This window comes from Salvelinus sp. IW2-2015, linkage group LG1, assembly GCF_002910315.2.
Source record: "Salvelinus sp. IW2-2015 linkage group LG1, ASM291031v2, whole genome shotgun sequence".
In the NCBI taxonomy this organism is placed as follows: Eukaryota; Metazoa; Chordata; class Actinopteri; order Salmoniformes; family Salmonidae; genus Salvelinus; species Salvelinus sp. IW2-2015.
The window spans coordinates 40,770,316-40,790,781 of NC_036838.1; the positions used below are offsets into that span (position 1 = coordinate 40,770,316).

The following is a 20,466-nucleotide window of genomic DNA, read 5'->3' on the forward strand; positions in this document are numbered from 1 at the left end:
TAAATGCCATGAAAAGGACCAATGTAATTCATTGTTCTACATGTCTGAACGTTCCAAAACGTGGCGTCCTCCTGAACACCCTAGATATTTTTCCATTGTGGGATTATTATTTTTTTGTACCTGAACGTCATTGCGCAACACAAGATGGCGGCGGAAAGTGAGAGAGTAGACAGGAGTAGTCACAGCATGGATAAAAGCATAACTCTTCCACCCAATGAGATCTTCAGGAATTTGGAAAATGCAAAGAGGTTCGCAATAGACATAGGTATACACTAATTTAATATTTATATCGCTACTTGAATATATTAACTTGTCTTGTTACTTTGACAACACAGCAGGCACACGAGAGGCTAGCAAGCAACGACGTGTGGCTGGCTAGCTAAACTAGCTGATTTAAGTACTGTAGTTAGCTACCAGTAGCTGCGAAGTTACCTTCGCGCCACTGTTAGCTGGCTAATTAGCGTTTGTTTATGGGCTAGATAGCTACAGGTTTCTCAAATGGCTAACTAAACCACCTAATTTGACCGCTGCGCCAGAGTGGCTGAGTTGTCAATAGTTGACTGATGGATTTATCTATCTCACGTGAGACTGCACAAACCCTTTTTTCCTCCCACAGGTGGCTCGCTGACGAAACTCGCCTATTACTCCACTGTTCAACACAAAGTAGCGAAAGTACGGTCATTCGACCATACTGCAAAGGTATGTGGTGTCAATAAACTTTGGAACACTGTCAGTAACAAACGTTAGGTCCAATGGAGCAGAGGACAAAGCTAAATAAGAGCTTGCGTCCAACGTGTAGTGTGCTATTTAAGCTATTTACTCGGCAACAATAACATCAAATGTCAGTGTTCAATTGAGGGGCTAAAGTGATTTGCTGCCCAAGTGCACTGCAATGCAGTGTTATTAGTGTTATTACAGTGTTTAAGCCTGGAGGACTCGTGCCAGAATAGTTGTTCTTATCTCTCAGCACACTACTGTTTTAGGTCTCCAATGGGCCAACCTGATAAAGGTGTGTGAATGTAGTTACAGAAAAGTAAACTAACTAAGCTTGTGTTAATTGGAGAGTAGCCAATATGGAATTGCTTGAGTGTGGGGTTTGTGGTAGACATATAGGCCACTGATTCATGATGTTGGGCTTCAAAAGGCTGTGTACCTTGGGACAGTGAATGTGTAGACTTACAAGTCTTACTGAGCCCATTCAGGTTGCCCTGGAGGTCTCAGGTCTGCAGTGTTGGTCTGGTTCCTTATCTGTGTGTCCCTCTTCACCAGGACACTGAGGATGACCCCCTCTATGAGATCTCAATGCAGGAGGAGATGTTGGCTCGCCTTCACTTCATCAAGTTTGAAAATGCCTACATTGAAACCTGCCTGGACTTTATCAAAGACCACCTGGTCAACACTGACACCAGAGTCATCAAAGCCACCGGTGGAGGGGCTCATAAGTTCAAAGATCTCATAGAGAAGAAACTGAAGCTCAGGTGAGAAAAGGAATATGTTGTTTTGAGGTATTTGGTTAAAATCTAAAACGGCTTTATTTTTAAAGACAGCTTGACCGGTATAAGGTTGAGCTTATTATAATGTAGCTGCTCTTCATGTTTTGACAAGGGTGGACAAGGAGGATGAAATGACATGCCTGATTAAGGGCTGCAACTTTGTGCTGAGGAACATCCCCCACGAGGCTTTTGTCTATGTCAAGCATGCAGACTCTGAGTTCCGCTTCCAGAACACTCACCCTGACATCTTCCCTTACCTGCTCATCAACATCGGCTCAGGGGTGTCAATCATCAAGGTACCAATGCCTGACACACATCTAGATCTGGTGTGACATGTGGCCTATGTACCAATTCATTCAACAAACAATATTTATTTCCAAACAGGTTGAATCAGAGGATACATTTGAGCGTGTTGGAGGAAGCTCCATAGGTGGGGGGACATTCTGGGGCCTTGGAGCTCTACTCACAAAAACAAAGGTAAAACTCCTCACCCCCATGCTGACACTTCAAGCAATAGGCTTTTTAAATAGTCAGGCTACTCAAAATGAACTGAAATGTATAGTCTTATTTTGTTGGTTCTTGCCTAATATCTTGCCAGTTGACATTACTGCAACTTTTATTTTTATTATCTGGAAGACTGCCCTCTGTACTTACAAGCTCTCGTTCTGAATAGGGTTCAGGGAATTTTCTGCGTGTTGGACGGGCAGTCTATGTCCAAACAGCAGGCCCATTATTAATGTGCACCTTGTGCTGGGGACAATAAATGGCGCAGCGTGTATGGCGTTGTGTGGGCGAGCAGTTTGCTGACGTCAACGTTGTGAACAGAGTACCCCCTGGTGGCGGTGGGGTTATGGTATGGGCAGGCATAAGCTACGGACAATGAACACAATTCCATTTTATTGATATCAATTTGAATGCACAGAGATACCGTAATGAGGGGTCCCGTGTGACTCAGTTGGTAGAGAGTGGCGCTTGCAATGCCAGTATTGTGGGTTCGATTCCCTCGGACTGGTACGGCGAAAAAGTGTGAAATGTTTTCACTCACTACTGTAAGTCGCTCTGGATAAGAGCGTCTGCTAAATTGCTGAAATCTAAATGTGTTGAGATGCTGAGACCCATTGTAGTGCCATTCATCCACCGCCATCACCTCATGTTTCAGCATGATTGTGCACGGCCCGTGTCACAAGAATCTGTACGCAATTCCTGGAAGCTGAAAATGTCCCAGTTCAGCCAGGGTCTGTATACTCACCAGACATGTCACTCATTAAGCAAGTTTGGGATGCTCTGGATCGATGTGTATGACAGCATGTTCCAGTTCATGCTAATATCCAGCAACTTCGCGCAGCCATTGAAGAGTAGTGGGACAACATTCCGCAGGCCACAACCAACAGCCTGATCAACTCTATGTGAAAGAGATGTTACACTGCATGAGGCAAATGGTGGTCACTAGGGCATAAAATTAACACCTGCCAAGTGCGGGTAGATTTAGGTATTGGCGGGTAAGAACGTCTATTTCACCAGACACGTTGGCAGGTGGTCAATTTGCATGGCTCTACAGTGCGAGCATTACAATAAAGTAATAAAAAAAWAAATATATAATCTAATGTTTTGTCACGTGCGCCGAGTACAACAGATGTAGACCTTACCATGAAATACGCTTAGATACAAGCCCTTAACCAACAATGCCGCTCAATAAAAAGTTTAGAAAATATTTACTAAATTAAAGTAAAAAAATAAWWAAAAAAAAGATAACATTAACGAGGCTATATACAGGGGGTACCGGTACCAAGTCAATGTGCGGGGGCACAGGTAAGGGAAAGGGGGATGCCTAGTCAGTTGTACAACTGAATGCCTTCAACTGAAGAAAAAAAATCTGCATTTAACCCAACCCCTCTGAATCAGAGAGGTGTGGGGCTGCCTTAATCGACATCCACGTCTTTGTCGCCTGGGGAACAGTGGGTTAACTGCCTTGCTCAGGGGCAGAACAACAGATTTTTACCATGTCAGCTCGGGGATTCGATCCAGTAACCTTTCGGTTACTGGCCAARGCCCTAACCACTAGCTGTGGAAATTTGTACTTGAAGGTAGGCGCAAGTGACTATGCATAGATGATTAACAGCGAGTAGCAGCAGTGTAAAAATAAAGGGGGTGTCAATGTAAATAGTCCGGGTGCCCATTTGATAAATTGTTCAGCAGTCTTATGTTAGTTAGAAAAATGCTACGGTAGCTGTTTTCAAAGTATTTATGCTGTTTTGTTTCATAGCTGCTAATTGAACAAATAAGTATTCATACTATATCCAACCACTGCCTGGCAGGGGAGCTGTGCGCACTGAGTGAAGTGCTGATACTGTAGATTTTTGGAGGTGCTGAGCACAGGCATAAAACTTGGTCAAATTTACTAAAGTCTACAAAGTGAGACTTTGTCCTTGTGTTTCTTGTCTATTTACATTGTTTTGTTCACAGGCTCAGTTTTTCAATGTTAGTTTGAGTCTGCTGCTTCAACTAATAGTCAGATCTCAGACAGACACATGTGACATGACTCCAGTGGCCCCGTTACCATGGTAACCTCTCTGCCTTAAACATTTGTCTCTGATATTTTGATTAAAAGACTGGTCACAAAAAATGTAATTAAATTTAACATACCACATTTCTTGTTTTAGGAACATTACAAAGCATGTGCATCAGATTTGTTTTTTATTTAAAAAATCTAGCTAGCTAGTAAAAAAAAATCTTGTACCTGCCACACTGGCTGGTGGACCAAAAAGTTAATGTTAGGCCCTGGTTGTAGAGGGTGTAACAGGTAAATGTCAGTTGGCTTTTTATAGCTGAGGAGAGTGGGGGGAGAGGGAGAGAGAAAAAACTATACACACACTTAAGTTCACACAGGACACCACATAAGACAGGAGAATTTCACCAGATAAGACAGACTGACCTTAGCCCCCCGGCACATATACTATTGTAGCATAGATACGGGAGGCTGAAACAGGGGAGGTCGGGGGACACTGGCCCTGTCCGACTATACCCCCAGACAGTGCAAACCAGGCAGGATATAACCCCACCCAGTTTGCCAAAGCACAGCCCCACACCACTAGAGAGATATCAACTTACTACCCTGAAACAAGGCTGAGTATAGCCCATGAAGATCTCCTCCACTACACAAGCCCGAGGGGGTGCAAAAACAGACAGGAATATCACGACAGTAACTCAACCCACTCYAGTCAAGTTTAGCGAAAAAGCCTCCTAGGGATGGCATGTAAGCCAGTGACTCTGCCCCAGTAATAGGGTCTGAGGCCGAGAATCCCAGAGGAGAGCCGGCCAGGCAGAGACAGCGATGGCCGTTCATCTTCGCACTCCTGGGCCAGATTACACTCAATCATAGAAACTACTGAAGAGATGAGTCTTCAGTAAAGACCATTCCATAAAAATGGAGCTCTATAGGAGAAAGCCCTGCCTCCAGCTGTTTGCTTATAACTTCTATTGATAGTAAGGAGGCCTGCGTCTGGAGACCATAGCGTACGTGTAGGTATGTACGGCAGGACCAAATCGCAGAGCTAGGTAGGAGCAAGTCCATCTAATGCTTTGTAGGTTAGCAGTAAAACCTTGAAATCAGCCCTATCCTTAACATAAGCCAGTGTAGAGAAGCTAGCCCTGGTGTAAATTATGATAAAATGTTTTGTTTCTAGTCAAGATTCTGGAAGCCGTATTTAGCACTAACTGAAGTTTATTCAGTGCTTTAGCCGTTGAGCATTGCATTAGTCTAATCTAGATGTGACAAAAGCATGGATTAGTTTTTCTGCATCATTTTTGGACAAAAAGTTTCAGATTTTTGCAATGTTAGGAAGATGGGGGGGGAAAAGCTGCCCTTGAAATGTTCTTGTTCCACTACATGACAAAAGTATGTGGACACCTGCTCGTCAAACATCTCATTCCAAAATGATGGGCATTAATATGGAGTTGGTCCCCCTCCTTGGTTGCTTTAACAGCCTCCACTCCTGGGAAGGGACTTGCTTCCGTTTAGCCACAAGCATTAGTGAGGTCAGGCACTGATGTTGGGCGATTAGGCCTGGCTCACAGTCTGGGTTTTCGATGGGGTTGAGGTCAGGGGTCTGCAGGCCAGTCAAGTTCATCCACACTGATCTCGACAAACCATTTCTGTATGAACCTCACTTTGTGCATGGGGGCATTGTCATGCTGAAACAGTAAAGGGCCTTCTCCAAAATGTTGCCACAAAATTGGAAGCACAAAATCATCTAGAATGTCATTGTATGCTGTAGCGTTAAGATGTCCCTTCACTGGAACTAAGGGGCCTTGCTCGAAACATGAAAAACAGCCCCGGACCATTATTCCTCCTCCACCAAACGTTTTACAGTTGGCACTATGTATTCGGACAGGTAGCTTTCTCCTGGCATCCGCCAAACCCGGAGTCGTCCGTCGGACTGGCAGATGGTGAAGCGTGATTCGTCACTCCAGAGAATGCGTTTCCATTGCTCCAGAGTCCATTTGTGGCACGCTTTACACCACTCCAGCCGACGCTTGGCATTGTGCATGCTGATCTTAGGCTTATGTGCGGCTGCTCGGCCAAGGAAAACCATATTCATGACTTTCCCGATGAACAGTTCTTGCTTGTGCTGACGTTGCTTCCAGAGGCAGTTTGGAACTTGGTAGTGAGATTGCAACCTAGAACAGACTATTTTTACGCGCAATGCACCTCAGCACTTGGTGGTCCTGTTATGTGAGCTTGTGTGGCCTACCACTGCGGCTGAGACGTTGTTGCTTCTAGACATTTATACTTTACAATAACAGCACCTACAGTTGACCGGGCAGCTCTAGCAGGGCAGATATGTGATGAACTGATTTGTTGGAAAGTTGGCATCCTATGACGGTGCCATGCTGAAAGTCACTGAGCTCTTCAGTAAGGCCATTCTACTGCCAATGTTTGTCTATGGAGATTGCATGGCTGTGCTCGATTTTATACACCTGTCAGCAATGGGTGTGGCTGAAATAGCTGAATCCACAAATTTTAAGGGGTGTGCACATACTTTTGTGTATGTTCGTCAAAAGAGATCAGGGTCTAGAGTAACGCCGAGTTCCTAAACTTTTATTTGAAACGACTTTATAACCATCAAGATGAAATGTCAGATCAAACAGCAGATCTGTTTGTTTCTTAGGACCTAGAACTAGCATCTCTGTTTTGTCGGAGTTTTAAAATGTTGCCGCCATCCATTTCCTTATGTCTGAAACACATACTTCCAGGGTAGGTAATTTTGGTGCTTCACCATGTTTCATCGAAATGTACAGCTGTGTGTAGTCTGCATAGCAGTGAAAGTTGATATTGTGTTTCCGAATGACATCACCAAGAGGTAGAATATACACTACCGTTCAAAAGTTTGGGGTCACTTAGAAATGTCCTTGTTTTTGAAAGAAAATAACTCCCACTCCTCTTTCTATTCTGTTTACAACCAGTTTGCGCTGTTCGATGAAGGGAGTAGTACACAGTGTTGTACGAGATTTTCAGTTTCTTGGCAATTTCTCACATGGAATAGAAAGTCCTTTTTGTTTCTGGCCATTTTTGAGCCTGTATTCGAACCCACAAATGCGGATGCTCCAGATACTCAACTAGTCTAAAGAAGACCAGTTTTATTGCTGCTTTAATCAGAACAACAGTTTTCAGCTGTGCTAACATAATTGCAAAAGGGTTTTCTAATGATCAATTAGCCTTTTAAAATGATCAACTTGGTTTAGCTAACACAACATGCCATTGGAACACGGGAGTGATGGTTGCTGATAATGGGCCTCTGTACGCCTGTAGATATTCCCAAAAAATCTGCTGTTTCCAGCTACAATAGTCATTTACAATGTTAACAATGTCTACACTCTACACTTTCTGAATCAATTTGATGTTATTTGAATAAACAAATTTGCTTTTCTTTCAAAAACGAGGACATTTACAAGTGACCCCAAACTTTTGAATGGTTTTGTGTGTATAGATAGTGAAATCGGAACCTTGAGGGACACCGAAACAACATATAATTGATTTGTCAGAGGACAAACCATCCACGGAGACAAGCTGATATCTTTCCGACAGATAAGATCTAAACCAGGCAAGAACTTGTCTGTGTAGACCAATTAGGGTTTCCAATCTCTCCAAAAGAGTGTGGTGATTGGTGTCAAAGGCGGCACTAAGGTCTAGGAACACGAGGACCGATGCAGAGCCTTGGTCTAACGCCATTAAACAATCATTTACTACCACCTTCAATTGGTCATGGACTCTACAAAGTGTTCAAAGCTTTCCAGAGATGCTGGCCCATGTTGACTCCAATGCTTCCCACAGTTGTCAAGTTGGCTTGATGTCCTTTTGAGTGGTGGACCATTCTTGATACACACGGGAAACTGTTGAGCGTGAAAAACCCAGCAGCGTTGCAGTTCTTAACAAACCGGTGCGTCTGGCACCTACTACCATACCCCGTTCAAAGGAACTTACATTTGTTGTTTAACCTGTCTCCATCTACACTGATTTAACAAGTGACATCAATAAGGGATCATCGCATTCATCTGGTCAGTCTCTCATGGAAAGAGCAGGTGTTAATGTTTTTATACTCAGTGTAATACATACATTGCACGTTACCCTTATACTTCTCATATAGTCACATGTATAATACTTTACATTTTCCCTTATTCTGTCAGTGGTGTACTAACACAGCTCAGCCTTATTGCGGATTAGGTATTTGAGGGACCCTATAGCCTCTGCCTGAGGGTAGGAGCTGATACTAAGAGTGCAGTACATGGGATGGATCTGAAATAATTTAGGATACTGTCTGACTGCATGGTAGAATGAGCATTCTTTTCTTTTTAAAATCTTTTTTTACTCCTTTTTCTCCAAGTTTGTGGTATTCAATTGGTAATTAGTCTTGTCCCATTCGCTGCAACTCCCGTACGGACTCGGGAGAGGTGAAGGTCGAGAGCCGTGTGTCCTCAAACACAACCCAGCCAAGCCGCACTGCTTCTTGACACAATGCCCGATTTTTAACCCGGAAGCCAGCCGCACCAATGTGTCGGAGGAAACACTGTGCACCTGGTGACTGTCAGCGTGCACTGAGTCCGGCACGCCACAGAAGTCGCTAGTGTGCGATGGGACAAGAACATCCCTGCCGGCCAAACCCCCCTCTAACCCGGACAACGCTGGGCCAATTGTGTGCCGCCCCATGGGTCTCTGGGTCGCGACAGAGCCTGGACTCAAACCAGGATCTCTAGTGGCACAGTTAGCACTGCGATGCAGTGCCTTAGATCCCTGCACCACTCGGGAGGCCCCAGAGCATAATTTTCTGGTTAACTTCAAAAACCTTGAGTCTACGTAGGAAATGTAGGCGTTGTTGGTCTCTGCAGCAGTCCCTTTACTTGGACAATATGCCGAGCTGGAAGGGCCATGTGTACACCCAGGTACTTGAACAAACTAACCTGTGCTGTGGCATTGTGGACAACCACAGGCACGTGGTCACCGACAGATTTAGGGTGAAACACCAATTTGTATTGTTTGAATATCTGACCTGTACGCAGTAGTATCAGCATCTTTAGACATCAGACCAAGAATGGCAGTATCATCAGAAAACAAGACAATATATTTATCAGGATTACTGCTAGTTCATTCATTTGTGTACAGAGTGAATAAGATGGGTGAACTCACACAACCCAGCGGGGCCCCCATGCTAATGTCTATAGCCTCAGAGAGGGTACTGTTAACTAATATGTTGTACTGCTAGTCATGAATGAGTGGTACCACCTTATGGTATAGGGGTTAAAACCCATCTGCTTTAACTTGCTGATTAGGACATGTGGCTGTATTGTGTTAAACGCTTAACTTAAATCAATAAATCATCAGTCCTGCAACTTTTCTTATAGGCAGATTGATACAGATCTTTTCAGAACTTCATTATGATGGTCAGACCAACAGGTCTATAGTCATTATTTTCTTTTGGGGACTGGAGTGATGATGGCCTTTTTCCACAGAGATGGGATGGTATGGGAGTCTACAGACCTCTGAAAGATAGGGCACCAAGTCGGAGTAAATTCCTCTGCACATGTTTTTAGAAGAAAAGCAGAGATGCCATCAGGACCTGTTGCCTTATTCATACAGGTGTGCTTGAAGACTAGTGACAACTATAAGGTTGATTTCCAACCTATGACTCCATTGATATTGATGATTGTGTTCAATCACATTATCACACGCGACAGAGAAGTCATGTACAGTGCATTCAGACCCATTGACTTTTTTCAAATTTTGTTACGTTACAGCCTTATTCTAAAATGTATTTTAAAAAATGTATCAATCTACACACAATACCCCATAATGACAAAGAAAAACAGGTTCATAGAACTTTTAGCACATTTACAAATGTATTTTGACCCTTTACTCAGTACTTTGTTGACACACTTTTGACAGCGGGGAGCGTCGCAGCACAGCTTTTTTCAGGTCTCTTCAGAGATGATCGATAAGGGTTCATGTCCGGGCTCTGGTTGGGCCACTTAAGGGCATTCAGAGACTTGTCCTGAAGCCATGCCTGTGTTGTCTTGGCTGTGTGCTTAGGGTAGTTGTCCTGTTGGAAGGTGAACCTTTGCTCCCGTCTGAGGTCCTGAGCAGGTTTTCATCAAGGATCTCTCCTGTACTTTTCTTCGTTCATCTTTCCTTCAATCCTGACTAGTCTCCCATTCCCTGCTGCTAAAAAACATCCCCAACCTGGCACCAACAACCTGGTGCCAGGTTTCCTCCAGACGTGACGCTTGGCATTCGGGCCAAACAGTTCAATCTTGGTTTCATCAGAACAGAGAATCTTGTTTCTCATGGTCTGAGAGTCCTTTTAGGTGCTAAGCAGGCTGTCATGCCTTTTACTGAGGAGTGGCCTCCGTCTTGCCACGCTACCATGAAGGCTTGTTTGGTGGAGTGCTGCAGAGATGGTTCTGCCATCTCCACAGAGGAACTCTGGAGTGACCATTTGATTGTTGAACACCTCGCTGACCATGGCCCTTCTCCCCTGATTGCGCAGTTTGTCTGGGTGGCCAGCTCTAGGAAGAGTCTTGGTGGGTCCAAAATTCTTCCATTTTAAGAATGATGGAGGCCACTGTTCTTGGGAACCTTCAATGCTGCAGACATGTTTTGGTACCCTTCCCCAGATCTGTGCCTCAACACAATCCTGTCTCGGAGCTCTACGTTCAATTGCTTCGACCTCATGGCTTGGTTTTTGCTCTGACATGCACTGTCAACTGTGGGAACTTATATAGACAGGTGTGTGCCTTTCCAAATCATGTTTAATCAATTTCATTTACCACAGGTTGACTCCAATCACGTTGTAGAAACTTCTCAAGGATGATCAATGGAAGCAGGATGCATCTGAGCTCAATTTTGAGTCTCATAGCAAAGGGTCTGAATTCTCATGTAAATAAGATTATTCTGTAATTTTTTTATATAAATAAATTTGCTAACATTTCGAAATACTGTTTTACCTTTGTCGTTATGGGGTATTGTGTGTAGATTGATGAGGAAAATGTAATCAATTTTAGAAATGCAAAGTAACGTAACAAAATGTGGAAAAAGTCAAGTGATCTGAATACTTCCCGAATGCACTGTACATACAATCTTGCATAAAAAAAAACATTTAATTGGCTTTGGTCAGCTAATCTGGTGTGTGTGCAAGTATTTATTTTGCAGGGTTCATGTCAGTGATTGTGTCAACAGGAGGGCCAACAGGAGGGCCTCTTAAACTTTCAGTTGGCAACTGCACCAATGGCCACGCCAACCACCTAAGCCCCATTTTGATCCAGAAAAAAACATGGATGTTACAAAATAGCTTGGCTATCTGGGTTAAAGTGCTGTTTTTAAAACTACTGTACTCCCATGTCTTCCTGCTCTCACCTAGAGATTTGATGAACTACTTCAATTGGCTTCGAAGGGGCAGCACACAAGTGTTGACATGCTAGTCAAAGACATCTACGGGGGATCTTATGGGTCCTTGGGCTTGACTGGGGACCTTATCGCAAGCAGCTTTGGAAAATCTGCTACTYCTGACAAAGGTAAAGAGAGAACAGAGCCCTTGCAGTATGTTTATTCTTTGGCCCCATAACCTGTTTTTCATTGCACTGTCTTCAGGAGCGGACTCCCTGGCATGCAATCTACCTGTGGGAGGACCTATAGGAGGACAGGCTCATTGTAATTGCTGAAATGGAACGGAGTTAACATATGTTTGATACGTTCCATTCCAGCCATTACAATGATCCCGTCCTCCTATAGCTCCTCACACCAGCCTCCACTGCCATATACTGTAATGTAGGTTACATTCCTGTTTAGCACTAACAGATTGACTTCTTACCCAGTTACTGTGCTAGGCTGTGTGGTTACTGTTACTGTTGAGAAATAGACGAGGCAGACGGCCATGGAGGCAAAGCAAGCAACTCATTCACTCACTCTATTAGATCGGTAATGTTTTTAATGTAATGCCAATAATACCTGAAACAAACGGTCAATACATAAACCAACACTGTACTTACTTCAATGGGACCTTTGCTTGTTGTCTAGAGTGACTCCATGTTTCTGGATCTTCACTTGGCTGTATGCTGACATACTTTTGTTTCCTCCTGAATTAGAGTTCTCTAAAGAAGATATGGCTAAGAGCCTGCTCCATATGATCAGCAATGACATTGGGCAGCTGGCCTGCCTTTATGCCCGGCTCCACAACTTGACCAGGGTCTACTTTGGGGGTTTCTTCATCCGAGGACACCCTGTCACTATGCACACCATCACTTACAGTATCAACTTCTTCACCAAGGCAAGCCCCCCAATGTACCTCCTAAACAAGCATTTCTTTCTCAATCCATGTTTTGCCCTCAGGTACATTTGATTGAGCTCTAGATTTAGCCCTGAAAGAGCTTGATCTGATGTCAGCTGACTAAAACCAGGGATATGTCCCTTGGGCCTGGTTCAAGATTTAGCCCTGAAAGAGCTTGATCTGATGTCAGCTGACTAAAACCAGGGATATGTCCCTTGGGCCTGGTTCAGAGCTTGAAAACCAGCAATCAAATCTGCCTTGCTGTATTTACACAGTAGCATGGAAATGTACCCTTTTTCCTTAATTCAATGTATTCAGAATGTCTTTGGGTTCTGTTACGCAGCAGGTAGACTCCAGTCACCTCACAGGTAAATTATTTACATTTTCAGATGGAGACATTTGTGTGGGCAGTTAGAAAAAACAAAAACATTGATATGACAGGTTTGATTATATTGTCCCCATAGGCTACTTTTACATGATACAACCTGCAAGTGTAATGAGAGTTGGAAATGGTTCCTTCTGACTGGATATGTATATATATATATTTTTTGCAGGGTGAAGTCCAGGCGCTGTTCCTGAGACATGAAGGCTATCTGGGAACTATTGGTGCCTTTCTCAAGGGAGCAGAGGAAGACAGTAAGTCGATGTTTTCCTCTATGGAATTTCTTCATGACAGAAAGTGGCACTGGCAGTCATGCCTTATTACACTCTTGGTTTGGTATGCATTTTCCTGTTGATGAGAAGTTTTTATTTTGAGTCGTTTTCACTGGTATTATAATTGTCACTTTATCTAGATCCWAACCAGTACAGTTGGGGGGAGAACTATGCTGGGAGCTCTGGCCTGATGAGTACCTCTCCAGACCTGAACCCCATGCAACGTGCACGCAGTGGAACAGTAAGTCCTTTGGAGAAGAAAATAAGACAATACCTTAAGGTCAGCTTTGGACCACTAGGGTGTGCTCATAACCCACTTGTTGCCATTTAATTTTGGTGACATTTCATTAACCATTTTAGCAATTCCCCCCCACCACCCTTTTATCTGATTTCTGAGATAATTGTAGATTTGATATTTTCTGTGGAAATGTCACCACCGCTGTCCTTTTTAAAATCCACAGGCCTGGTGTGACAACAACCTTCATTGATAATTTCATCTAACATTTGATTGTTTTCTTCTCTTCATATCCACCATATCTTACATCTGTTTACCTACTGTAACCCTTTCCTCAGTTTCCCGTAAGTACTTCCATGCTCTGTGTGTAGTGGTTTGATTAGGGCTACATATTTCGTCATGCTTCTGGCTTTGTAGCTCTACACCTGCCCTAACATTCACATTGGGTTAAATAAGGTTTCAGAGAGACAATTGTTGCATTAACTGCCAAATGCCAGCCTTTTCCTTTCACATTGCATTGTTTAACAGCGTTTGAAGTGTTGCTTTTAGCAGTCACTGTTTTGAATTGTGTTGTGATGTGTTATAACCAACCTTAAAGTCACCTGTGACACTGGAGAATAGTAATCAGGTCTGTTCACCTTAGACATTGAACTTTAAAAGCATACTCAAGGCACTGACTAATGTGAGGAGTCCGTATAGGGTACATCTAAACTTTGATACTTTGATGTGTGTGTCGACTGCACTGACAGTGTACTTGTCCCTGAGTGATATGGAGCTTGACACATGCTATTGTCAACTCACTGACCACTAGGTGGCGTATTGAAAACGGATATATTGGCATTTTTTGTGACGTTTGAAGGAGTCTGGTCGCTTTGGTTTCACTTTGATGTGTGCATGAGTGCATTAGCCCAGCACTATTTGCAGTGCTTAGTGTGTCTCTTGTTCGGCTCCAGTTTGACATGTTGGAGATGGATCGTCTGGAGAGGCAGCTCGTGAACCTGCCCCTGCTGCAGGACCCGTCCTCCTACATCCCAGACACAGTGGACCTCTCAGAGGATGCCCTTGCACGGGAGTACTGGCTCTACTGCTTTGAGGAGGCCCTGGATGGGGTAAGAGGCAGAGCATCTTCTACTGGTCTATTCATCAATACACACACATTGCATTCATTGACACAGCGAGTCCTCAACCTGGTTGCTTTTAAAATTGCCGACCTGGGTGATGTGCTTTGAACAGGTGGTAAAAAGAGCTGTGGCCAGCCAGCCTGATCTTCCAGAGGCTGCTGAACGAGGGGAGAAGTTCCGGCACAAGTACCTGCACAAGCTGCAGACCCTCCGCCACCAGCCTTTGTAAGGGGAGCCACAGCTGCAGATCCTTTTTAAAGGCTGTTAGACGACTAGAGCTGTTTCTTGATCATTTATGTAGATGCGTATCTCCGAATGCCTCCCAAGTAGTGGATGAGATTGACTCTTMTACATGATGAAGTCTCACTGTTTCCTGTGCAATCTGTATGTGTTTCTGTCTGCTAATGTAGAGTACTTCTCTTCTCACCTGTAGTGCTTATGGATCCCTTACTGTCAGAAGTCTTTTAGACACAAGAGAACACTGTTTAAACGAGTTCAACTTCCCTGACCCCTACTCGAAGGTTTGACTGGATTCTATAGCACTCTTTTTCTCTGTTCACTGTTCCCAATACATGCTCCAGTGCTTCTCTTTTTCTGGGCATCTAATGATGAAGCTTACATGTGTGGTCTTGGGTGCATTTTAATGTCATTTCATGCCCACTTGCCTTGATTAGTGTCTGTCATTATATGATTTGCTAATGTGGTAGATTAGCTGTGAGAAGTGGGAGGAGGCTTCTGTGTCTCAGTTTTGTCTTCATCTTCCACAGATCAAGCAGAGGGAGAATGACATGGCCCTCAAGTACTTCCAGAAGGCAGTCAAGTCCCTGGAGGAGCTGAGCTGGGAGCAGAGGCAGTTTGCCCTGGTCAGGGGCCTCCTTGCTGGGAACGTCTTTGACTGGGGAGCCAAGGCTGTTTCAGAGTGAGTCTTAATGAGTCTGCACTCCTTAATTTGGGACTATGGAGGATTATTATGACAAATTCTGGCTATAATATATATATATGTATATTCTTGAGAATTATATGGCAATTTTGAATGAACAAAGACTGTCGCTCACGTTTTCTCTTAGTGTTCTGGAGTCTGATCCGGAGTTTGGCTTTGAACAGGCGAAACGACAATTGGAAGGTATGAAAGCCCTTGTTGACTGGGAAAACATTTGGATATTTAAATGGATCCTGCATTTTATATTGCTGGTGTAACCTATGTAGGCTACATAATGAGAGTCCTGCTTTCTCCATAGAGCGGCCGTGGCTTGTCGACACCTATGACCAATGGTTCGAGAGACTGAAGGTAAGAATTTACACTGTTTCCTGAAGTTAGTGTTTTTTAAATTTTGATGATATTAGCTGTATTCTTGTTATGGGCCACATCCTAACTTAAGCTCCACAGAAGTTCTGTGCCTAGATCTCAATTTAGGATTTGTCCCAAAGATGTGTATGACTTGATGCTGTGGAACAGTAATTGAATACTATGCCTACTGGCTTTCTTTTGCAGGGCCCACCTCATAAGTGTGCATTATTTTTCGTAGATAATAGTGGAATAGACATCATACTGGGAGTCTTCCCATTTGTCAGAGAGCTTCTCTGCAGGGGAACAGAGGTAAGGAACCACACTGTCCACCCGCTAATATCTTGAAACGCTGTCACCTTCACCACCCCTTCAAATACACACAGGGTTTAATAAAACAAGATGACTGAAGCAAGATTTACTTTTTTCCACTTTATGATGTTTTTGGGGCTTTGACACCCTGCATTTGCTGTTTTCCAGGTAGTCCTTGCCAGCAACTCAAGCCCAGCTCTGAATGATGTGACAAACAATGAGCTGCAGATCTTGACTGAAAGAATAGCTGCAATGGATCCAGTCATACAGTGAGTCTTTAAGTCTTATCACTGCATTTGTGACTGGATAATGGATACAGTGGTCCTTTCCCACCATTTTCAATGTCATTTAATTTGTTTTTCAGGTCTGCTGTGAAGGAGGACAGGTTGACGTTAGTCCAGAGTGGCTCCAGCTCTCCGTGCTTAGACTTAAGGTTTGTTTTATTTCATATGTTTGAATTTTATTTCAACGTTACATACCTGTGTTAACTATGTTTAAAAACAACCTTACTGCAGGAATGTCCACCAGAGCTGTTGCCAGATAATTTAATGTTAATTTCTGTACCATAAGCCACCTTCAACGTCGTTTTAGAGAATTTGGCAGTACGTCCAACCGGCCTCACAACCGCAGACCACATGTAACCACGCCAGCATAGACCTCCACATACGGCTTCTTCTTCACCTGCGGGACTGTCTGAGACAAGCCACCCAGACAGCTGATGAAACTGAGTTTGCACAGCCGAACAATTTCTGCACAAACTGTCAGAAACCGTCTCAGAGAAGCTCATCTGAGTGCTCGTTGTCCTCACCAGGGTCTTGACCTGACTCCAGTTTCAGTGTTGGTACTGACTTCAGTGGGCAAAGGCTTAACTTCGATGGCCACTGGAGAAGTGTGCTCTTCACGGATGTGTTTCCGATTTCAAGAGTACCGGGCATATGGCGTTGTGTGGGTGAGTGGTTTGCTGATGTCGACGTTATGAACAGAGTGCACAATGGTGGGGGTGGGGTTATGGTATGGACATGTACCAAAGCTGAAGAACATGCGCACATCCAGGTACTTTCCGCAGGTGCTGGAGATTAGGCAAACTCATGGAAACCAGAAAGGAAAACGCCGCACACTGCTGCTCATGCTTCCAGGTGGTATTTATTAACAACGTTTCGACCCGTAGGTCTTCATCAGACATCCATATCCCAGGTGGGGGTGGAAGGTCCTATATATAGGGGCAGTACTCAGTGACATCACTTCCTGAAACAGGAGGTAATTCTTTTTATATTTATTATGTAGTTTCACAATATTAACATTCAATGGATCAAAAATATGATCATACACAGGGAATGTGATCAATATTTACAGTAATATACATACAATATTCAATTAGGATAAAAAAAACTATTTAGACATATTGAAACTATAAAAACAGTTTGAAGTCAAACTCCTCATTAAGGCCAAGAGGAGAGTGTGTTGAGCCTGTGGATCCAGACAGATTCCCTTTGAAGAAGTTTCCTCTCAATGTCCCCTCCCCTGCGTGACATCTTGACCATTTATATTCCAATGTATCTCAGAGAGCTAATAGGATGTCCAGCATGTACAAAATGATCAGCAACCAGATTTTTTGTCTCACATGTCCGTATATTGCTGCAGTGCTCACTGATCCGTGTCTTAAGGCTTGTACGGGGATTCCCTATGTAAGACAGACCACAAGGACATTTCAACATGTAAATAACATTGGTGGACATGCAGGTAAACAGGCCCTTGATCTTAAGTATTTGTCCTGTACGAGGGTGGGTAAATGAGTTGCCTTTGTACGTAAAGCTGCATTGAGCACATCGGCCACATTTGTAATTATCCTCTGGAACCTTGTGCAAAAGAGTTTCCCTTTTCTCTGGTGGGTAATCAGATTTAATCACTATCTCTCATGTTTGGGGGTCTTTTAAGGGGATATTTCAAAATGGATTTCAATTGTGGGTCAGTATCAATAATGTACCAGTTCTTATGGTATGGGCAGGCATAAGCTACGGACTACAAACACAATTGCATTTTATCGATTCCGGTTCTAATGCACAGAGATTCTGTGACAATCCTGCTATTGTCATGTCATAAATGTTTCGGCATGAAAATGCACTGCCCCATCTCACATCCCATCTCACAAGGATCCGTACACAATTCCAGAAGCTGAAAATGTCCCCGTTTTTCCATGGATTGCATACTCACCAGACATGTCACCTATTGAGCATGTTTGGGATGCTTTGGATTGACGTGTACGACAGCGCGTTCCAGTTCCCTCCTATATCCAGCAACTTCGCACAGCCATTGAAGAGGAGTGGGACAACAGGCCACAATCAACAGCCTGATAAACTCTATGCAAAGGAGATGTCGCGCTGCATGAGGCAAATGGTGTTCTCACCAGATACTGACTGGATTTCTGATCCACACCCATGCCTTTTTTTTTTAAGGTGTTTGTGGCCAACAGATGCATATCTGTATTCCCAGTCATGTGAAATTAGGGTCTAATGAATGTATTTCAATTGACTGATTTCCTTATGAACTGTAACTCAGTAAAATCTTTGAAATTGTTGGATGTTACATGTATATTTTTGTTCAGTGTAGTTACTAAGTGATTTCTTCTAATATACATGTTTAAGGTTATTCCTGTAAATATGATAATTTCTCTCCCCTCAGCCGTTTGGACAAGGTGTTGGCTGGGGTTGTGCGGGAACGCCACACAGACCTGGTGATCATCGAGGGCATGGGCCGGGCCATCCACACCAACTACTACGCCTTGTTGAGCTGCGAGAGCCTCAAGATGGCAGTCATCAAGAACTCCTGGCTGGCTGACCGACTGGGAGGCAAGCTCTTCAGTGTGGTCTTCAAGTACGAGGTGCCACCAGACAAAAAACCCACCACCCTGGATCATGTTCCTGTGATGCCGTCATGATCTCATCACTCTTTTTGAAGTCTGATTATGGGACAGGTTGAACTGTTTCAGGTACAAGTTGGAGAGGTCCAGCTAGCTGTAATGGGGTTGATTTCACCGACTCATGATGATTGATATGCAGATTGTACAGGGAGGAGTTTTTAAGATCAGTTTCAGTGGGCTTGGATTGATTTGAAAACTTGGCAGCCTATTTTAGCAAGGATGTCAAAACAGGGTAGAGTATAACATCGCTTAGTAACAATGTTTAAATGTCTTCCTTTTTTTGAATATACAACCGTACTTTGCACCATCTTGTGTTCTTGCAGATCACTGCCAAAATTCTAGTTATGGTATCAGAACAGACAAACTTGTCAGTGGTAGAGGTGTCCTCTTTGCAGATTGACTGTCAATGCAAGTGAGATCCTCTACTAACTGCATTTATAGACGGGTTATTAGTACCCTGTTGTTTACTCACAGCATCCCAATGGTTACCATGACAACATTCACCCTTTCAGTGGTGAAGAGATGCTTTGCGAATGCTGTGCTACCAGGGTAATTATAGCAATCTGTGGTGACGCTTCACAAATATATGGTAGATGTGCCTTGAGGTGGGAGTGATAAAAAAAGCATAGATTGTTCAAAATGCAACCAACCTGGTTTAATTTCTATTGCAGGAGAAACATGGATTTTTGTTACCAGGGGCTACATGAAAGTGGCTTTTCTATGGGTTTGTGTTCTGTCTTTCTTTCGAATCCCAAGATTTTCCTCCTTTCATCACTGCCACTAGGTCAATTGAGATTATTCACTTAATTGTGACGATAATTGCCTGAGAAGCTAAAATGTTACAGGGAATTTTGGGCACTTTATTGAGGGGTTAAAAAATGTAATTACAGAAGGTGGCAGTATTTTCATTTGAACATGAGCTCCTAACAACCAAATTAATGATTTGGATGTTCTGAGTTGTCAATCAATAAAGTTTATTTAAGGTAATTTTATAGCAAATGTTTAAGCTATCTTTTTATCAATAACATTATGTTGGCAGCCTTTGTAAATTCAAGGAGTTTGTTTGGGTTGAGATATTGCTGTCCAAATGTTTCCATGACTTTATTTGCTTAACCTGTGGATTGATATTGTGTGTTATCATTTGTAAATACATGTGAAATAAGTGTAAATATAATTAATTTGCATTACTTGAGTTCATGAGGACATTTAGGGAAATTATTGTTCTCTTTACAATCACTTGTAATTAAATGTGAATTTATTTTAAAGTAATGCAATTTCTCTTTTGTGTTTCTTGATTTTTGGAGGGTGGTACTTATGGAATTTTAGGGAGTTGAGGAGTGGATAACTGCTAGGATGCGAGGGAGTACAACGCACTGCTCTAGAATCATCAAAGCGTTTTTAGTGCCGGTGGCGCAATGTGAGAATGGAGTGCTGGTGTGTGTGGCACAGTAGTTGCTCGCTGGGGAGTCATACGCTTATAATGCACCGTGCCAAGCAGGGGGTCCTCCACGACATGCTGTGCCTCATCTTCTTCATTACCCCCTACTGCCACATGAACGGATGRCGGTTCTTAAGTTCTACAATATTCTTACACAAGAAGAAACCCAATTCTGTTTAGTTTCATTTTTCCTGCGA

General features: G+C 43.3%; 1 protein-coding gene across 1 annotated transcript; it reads left to right on the forward strand.

The window, feature by feature from the left end:
* The first annotated feature begins 104 nt into the window (after window positions 1–104).
* On the forward strand, window positions 105–19,065 carry pank4 (pantothenate kinase 4 (inactive)). The gene is made up of 19 exons (XM_023992862.2): window positions 105–265; window positions 617–699; window positions 1,270–1,478; window positions 1,606–1,789; window positions 1,878–1,970; window positions 11,402–11,555; window positions 12,126–12,307; window positions 12,862–12,943; window positions 13,102–13,202; window positions 14,150–14,305; window positions 14,430–14,542; window positions 14,751–14,838; window positions 15,085–15,236; window positions 15,385–15,440; window positions 15,556–15,605; window positions 15,810–15,914; window positions 16,083–16,183; window positions 16,279–16,347; window positions 18,594–19,065. Exons 1-19 carry the CDS (start codon window positions 145–147, stop codon window positions 18,847–18,849), a joined length of 2,355 nt encoding a protein of 784 aa, XP_023848630.1. The 5' UTR covers window positions 105–144; the 3' UTR covers window positions 18,850–19,065.
* Window positions 19,066–20,466: the final 1,401 nt, after the last annotated feature.